The sequence below is a fragment of the Physella acuta genome, unplaced genomic scaffold, assembly GCF_028476545.2.
Source record: "Physella acuta isolate Inbredline_101_S28 unplaced genomic scaffold, ASM2847654v3 ptg000175l, whole genome shotgun sequence".
NCBI classification, from domain to species: Eukaryota; Metazoa; Mollusca; class Gastropoda; family Physidae; genus Physella; species Physella acuta.
Genome location: NW_026731694.1, coordinates 830993 through 838190, shown reverse-complemented (window position 1 = coordinate 838190; position 7198 = coordinate 830993). Strand labels below are relative to the sequence as shown.

The 7198-nt window shown below is 36.2% G+C and overlaps 1 protein-coding gene across 1 annotated transcript; it reads right to left on the bottom strand.

The window, feature by feature from the left end:
* Positions 1–1318: 1318 nt before the first annotated feature.
* LOC131936312 (uncharacterized) lies at positions 1319–4102 on the bottom strand. Its single transcript, XM_059293238.1, has 5 exons — positions 4013–4102; positions 3521–3635; positions 2625–2752; positions 2127–2271; positions 1319–1538 (listed from the first exon to the last, which is right to left on the bottom strand). Exons 1-5 carry the CDS (start codon positions 4056–4058, stop codon positions 1370–1372), a joined length of 603 nt encoding a protein of 200 aa, XP_059149221.1. The 5' UTR covers positions 4059–4102; the 3' UTR covers positions 1319–1369.
* Between the last annotated feature and the right edge of the window lie 3096 nt (positions 4103–7198).

Sequence of the window (7198 nt, the reverse complement as noted above, 5' to 3'; positions counted from 1 at the left end):
CATACATACATACATACATACATACATACATACATACATACATACATACATACATACATACATACATACATACATACATACATACATACATACATACATACATACATACATACATACATACATACATACATACATACATACATACATACATACATACATACATACATACATACATACATACATATATATATATATATATATATATATATATATATATATATATATATATATATATATATATATATATATATATATATATATATATATATATATATATATAAGGTTGGCGCTCAATTAAAAATGGGGCCAGCGTCGATTGGGTCATTAACGTCTCTGTCTTCACATGATTATCCCTAAATTATAACTCGTGACAGAGTAAACGGACGGAGGAGTTATCCCACTTAGATATATTTAATTACAATGTTGCTGGGATGTGTAATTACCCTTAAGGCCTGCTTGAAGGGATGCTTTAGAGCAACCACAAATTACAAGCATTTAAGGTTCTTGTGTAGTCATTGATCACGTGATTGTGTGGGTTAAAGGTTAAATTCACTGGTTGATGTCAGTTGGATCGAAGATTTAATTTGACATTGACAGGGTTGGATAGAATAGTGTACAGTGGTGTTGGCAGGTTGGGCTGTTATATGGTTGACACATTGATACGCTTGCCCAATTATAGTATAGTACAGTAAATCAAAATAATTCACGATAGGTTGACAACCCTGGTTACGCAACTGATGGTCTAGGTACCAGTCAAACTCAGAATCTTGGCTGACAGTGCGATGTTGTAACTATATTGTCAACAACTTATCTTTTGATTTCAAACCTGTCTATGGGAAAGTGAGGTAGAGTTCACCTGTTTCTGTTACCTCGGCGTATAAAGGGATACTTGGTCAGCACAATGCTCAGCCGTCTTTATTTTCCCTAACACGAGTTAGGTACCCATTAGAGGTGGGTGGACTCACGGACGTTCTACTGAATTAAACCTGGATTAGACTTTCTTGTTAGCAGTCTAGTTCTCCACCGCTAGGCCACGCCTCCCTTGGTGTTTAATCCATTTTAAAATCTGGATTTATAAAGGAGGGGCCAGAGCGGGCAATGTGTCTCTATTCAGGTCATAATTACACCTACATCTACATTTACACCTACACCTACACATACACCACCTACTCCTACACCTTATTTTGAATAAATAAAAAAGAATGAAGGAACAATTGCCCCGAGATTGTTGTATGGAAAATTTGAAACAAAAAAAAATAATAATAATAACAAAATAATTTAGAACAAAATGTTTGATCTATTTTCGTATTACATTTGTTAGTACATACAAATATAATCTGTTTTGAAAAGGTACATTAAACAAACATGTTTAACTGAGCTTTTCTGTCAACAAGTTCTCCGTCAGGTTGCCGCAATTGCTGGATTCAAAACGCATTGGAAGTAGCACGCTGAACATCTTGTGTCGTAAAACTCCAATTTTCTGCCCGCAATGGTCTGTGTAGCTTTTCAAGTAACAAGCGGAATACTGTTCAACCACTCTAAACATAGATAAGAACAATAATAAAATAAACATGAAAAAACTTTATAGCAACAAGCTAATAGCCTTCACTAGATCGACCGCCCCACAGCTCACAAGACTGGTCTCCATTTCTGGTATTGAATATAGTAATCTATTGAACGATTTAATTTTGTTCTCCCCTTTGTTTCAAAGCCGTTTAATTATTTTTAATGACTAATTGAGCACCTAATTAAATTAAAAAAATAGATAGACTTTTATTGTCATCAAAGTGAAACGTATATGGAAAGTTTGAACGAATTCGCTGCATTAGAAGTGGGTCAAAATTAAGTTACAAGATTTGCCACAAACCCACAAACTACAAACAAACAAACAAACACACAAACAGACGTTGCGAACTAAATAAAAGCTTGTAATTATAAAAGCTGGTAAAAGGCAATTAATCCATTGAAACATTTCTTGTTTTAAATATAACATTTAAAAAAAAACCCTAATAAACTTGATTGTAATATACACAATATTACCGTATTCAATAACAAAAACTACAATTTTATTATTATTAAATTATGTTTGCGGTTATTAATTATGGTAATAAATAAAAACTAATTACTTGCAATCAACGCCAGTAGAACCACTTGTGATAGCACTATCACGCTGGGCGTTGAGAATGTACTCACAAATGATAACAGCTTGATACACCTGATCCCTTATAGTCTGGTCTGTAAAACATTCGGAAAGAACTACAGCAAGAAAATCTGAAAGAGAAAACGCAATAATTTTACGATAAAATATAACGTCCCTCGTCTTGTTTAAGACACATGGGGCAGATAAAGTAGAGCGCCTACATTTATTATAAACATTTCTCTGGGCTAATACAAATGAGGAAAAAAAACAAGATGCTGCAGGCCCATCTTGAGAGTCTATGCAAATTCTTGTTGACCTTGGATGATGACCTTGGATGATGTAAACAAAGATGATCTAAAACTTCAATGGTGTCTTATTATCACAACACAAACAATCAGCTCGATTTGACATATAATAGTTGCTTAGGCTTTAATTCTTATTACAAGAGCGGTTTAGAAGCTATTTATAGAGTCGAATAGTTTACCATCTTTCTCCATTGTGGAACATAGGTGCTCTGTGACAAGAACCATTTCTTTTACAATATTCACAATTGTTTTGTTTTTGCATTCATCTTTTGATGCTGCATAACAGGAGGTGAAGTTGGTTCCTTTTCTGGAATGAGATACATGCAAAGTCAAATTGTTTTATAAATATTTATTTTAAATACTGCACGAAATGAAGTTCTATAATTAGAAAATTAACTTAAAATTAATTCCAAGCTTAACACTTTGTTTAGACGTTGACTACATTCATGGAGTAATGTGGTTGGCTGGTAGAGTACACGACGGTGAACTGAAAGATCAAGGTCTGACACCAGACCCTAATTATTGGTATCTGTCTTGTTTTTATTTTTTTTTCTTAAATTTAAAGTATAGACAGGTGGATGTGCTGTAGAATTTCCTTTATTCTGCAGTGTTTCAGAATTCACGAGGTCATTAATTTACAACATGATGATAATGATAATGGTTATACTTAGGATGATGATGGTGGTGATGATGTTAGCGATGATGCTTCTGCTGCTGATTATGATGATAATGGTGATGATGACGTAGACAATGGAAAAATAGGATATGATGACGATGATGGTGATGATGGTGGTGGTGGTGATGATGTTAACGATGATGCTTTTGCTGCTGATTATGATGATAATAGTGATGATGACGTAGATAATGTTAAAAAAATGATGATGATGATAATAATGATAACGATGACGATGACAATGGTAGTGATGCTTAGGAAGAAGATGGTGATCATGGTAGTGGTGATGATGATGATTTTAATGATGCTGATGATGTTGATTATGATGATAATGATGACGACGATGCTGCAAAAAAAGGCTTCATATAAGTTAGCTTGAGAACAAAAAAACTGGTGACTTACTGACAGTACCAAGTGTATGTTGCCTCGTCGGTAACCCTAGTCGGACAACCAGGATAAATTTCAAGACAAGTCCACAAACGATCACAAGCTTTGTTCGGGTTGGTGTATTGGCATTCTAGAATTCAAATATATGGTTAATTTATTTATGACGTCCACTAGGAATAAAGGGGAGGGGTCTTGAAAAGTCGATTTTACTCTACTGATGGAAGACGTCTGGTTCGAGTCTTATTAACACCCACACGTCTATATATCATAATAATTATGTGTTACAACATACAATATCATCTATGGAAAAACTGTTGGTTAGAATCTAAGCCCGCTACATGTAGGCTGTTGACTCCGATTTCCGCCTACTTTTCTTTTTGGATTTGTTGCCAAGAACAAACTACAAGGCAACAGTTGTTTGATTTTGGAGTTGTCTTTCCTCGATGAAAAACAAACAATTGTCTTTAAAAAAAAACATTTTAACAACTGATTTAGTAAACTACTGACCTGCGACAATGTAACATGCAGTGAGAGCCAAAACGAATTTAAACATTTTGGAATTGTGAAGCAGCGAAATCTGACCAGGAGTAAATGTCTTGTGATACTAGTTACGCTTTCTTGTCCCACTTATATAAGAAGTCTAAACCCTTAGGCATGCGCACTAAAGACCGTCAAATCACAAAGACGTGAAATTTAGGCATACACAGGGAGAGAGATAGAGACAGGACAGTATAGTTGGGCACATGGAGAGAACTGGAGAGAAAGCAGAACCCATCAACTTATACAAAAACGGAATTAATGTGTATATTGACCGCTTTTTTGCAAATATTTAACAGGAAGTTATAAATTATATAATATATAAATATAAAGATATAAAAAGTAAATAATGTCTCCAAAGAGCTCGTGCGCCCCCCCCCCCACCCTCCAACCCCTAAAAAACATTTTGGAGAGAAACTCACCAAGTACCACCTACAGAGGCGTAGCGAAGGGGGGGCAGGGGGTACATATGTCCCCGGGCGCCGACCTTAGGGGGCGCCAAAATGGGTTGGCAAAACAAATTAAAATATTATTTTAGCTGAATTTTTGCTTTATAAATAAATTAAAAAATATATGAGGGGGGTGCAAATCGAAAGTTCGAGGGGCGGGGGGTGCAAATCGAAAATTGAAAGGTTGATCCCGAGGGGGGCGCCAAATTGAAAGTTTGTCCCCGGGCGCCGGGAAGGGTCGCTACGCCTCTGACCACCTAGACCCCCTTAGGTCGACACATGTAGAGAGTACATGATTGTCTGAAGAACTGTAAACTATGTCACTCAGATATTTAAAACAACATCGCTTTAAATCTATGCCAAGTGTCTCGGCTAAATATCAAAATATTTTTTAAAGTAGATTTTGATGCTGACAAAATATCTTTATAATTTACTTAATTAGCCAGATATGACATACTTGCGACTTTTATACTTAAAAATGCAATTTATAATTTCTACATTAGTTCATTTTTTTTATCCTCCACACTGTAACCACTATAATTGTAACTAATGATAGCTCGCCTGCTTCTAACCACTGGAAGATAATGACATAATTACCAGTTAACTATCGTAGATGTGCACGTTTTCAGATTAAGCAGCTGCAACAACAGCCTGTTCTATAGACAATAATATTCCCTTTACAAGAGACGGAAGGTGGTATTTGGAGGGGGGGGGGATTCGTGGAATAAAGTTGGGGTAACCGGGATGCAATGTGGATGGGTGGTGGGGGGGGGGGGTAGTTGACAAGCATCGATAATGTGCGCGGGTATTCGGGATAACTGGTTGCAGAGGAAAAGGGCGGATGAAAGTATTTTATGTTGTGTTGTTGAGCTTTAAATAGACTTGTTTTCGCCTCAACTTGTGACTTGTTAGTTATTAGTCTAGTTCCTATGTTCTTTGCTTTGGTATGCCTGGGAAGATGTTATTGTTTAAGACTAGATCAGTCCAAACCTAAAGGTAAACACACTTTCAAACTAACGGTCCACAGAGCAGATAAAATACAGTTGTAATACCTTGACCTCGGCATATTTTGAGAATCGTGTGGTCAACATCATGCCCAGTCATTATTTACTTTCACGTTTAGAGTCATGTACTCACCAGAGCTGGGCGGACTCAGGAAAGTCCTCATCCCTCGAGCACGAGCATAGAACTCGCCTATGGGAAGGCGAATGTGTCGTCTACCACATCAGCAACCTCTTCCGAATAGCAAGTCTACGTATTCTAAATACGTAAAATAGTTTACAAATCTCATTGGTTCAATTCTATGGAACCTTTCTAAATAAAAAAAAAAAACATGCTGGCATTCAATTCGAAAAATTGCACAGATGCACTTTTTAACATGGTCATCCACACAACAGGCCGCAGTAAATAGCTCTAATGGCTGATATTAGACCAATTAACGGTTGTAGTAGTCCTATATAAGCTGGGTCATCACAATAGAACGGTACCACACGTGATTTGCCACCTAGCCAGATTTGGTTGCTTCACATTTCCAACATGCTCCGACTGGTCTTGGTTTTATCTCTTTGTCTCGTCCTCGTTGGTAAGTAGTTTGTTGTCGTCTGCAAGTAAATTCATACCCCACCTTCATCCACCAATATAAATTACTACCAAAAAATAAATAAATCAGAAACCAATAAAAGTGACGTCACACTAGAGTCCATATTTTAACGATGAACCATCCTGTTTAAAAGATGACCGTACCATGCACCCCCCAAACATTTATGTAAGATAGCTCGCTCCCCCACCCCTTATCGCCATTAACTATAAATCCTACCGGATTTTTTTAAAAATGTAGTGTATTTCGTTCGGATACAAATTGAAAAGAATGCTACGTCAGATTTTATTAACCACCGCCGTTTGATAGGACGGAGTGGCCTAGCGGTAGATAGTTAGCCTGCTACCCCGAAAGTCTCAAGTTCGAGTCCGGGTTCAAATCAGTAGACTTTCCCTTTAATTCATACCATGATATTGGCGTTAATGTCTCACTCCCCTTGGTATTTCGTTCAGTTACTGACACCCATTTTTTTTTATTTTTTTTTAAATCTTAGATATACAATTATCATTTCGATTAGCCATGCATCATCCATTATAAGTTCTTAAAAAAACATTTCAAATACAACACAGGTATTAAATTCAAACAGTTTTTAAGTTTTTAAAGATGTCAGTTGTTAACATTTTCAAGCCTGAAACTCTTCCAGAATGTAACCATGTCAAGCGAAGCGATGGCTGTGAAGGTCTGCAGGCCTGCCTTAGTCCTATCGAGGCTGTCACGGTGCCCAATATCGGCAGACTGGGTGATGGTGGGGCGTATCAAGAATTTTGTCAGTAAGTTCTACGGTGTACTTTGTTCTGAAAAAAAATTATCATTATAAGGACGATGTTAGTTATTTTTTTCTAATCCGTAGTCTATTTCTTCATATCCTTTAAACTCATTTTAACTATTTAATTTTTTGTTTTGAGAATTAAGAAATTCCTTTTTAACAGATATCAAAGTTTTTTAATCGACATCGTAACCCTAAACATATTTCCCAAACCGTCACAATTGAGCCCAAAATATATCTACACCGTAATCCTAAAATGAACACTAATCCTAACATATTAACGGTTACTATTAATAACAACAACCTTGTAGATTAAAAAAAATCTTTGAAAAGAATGTTAAACA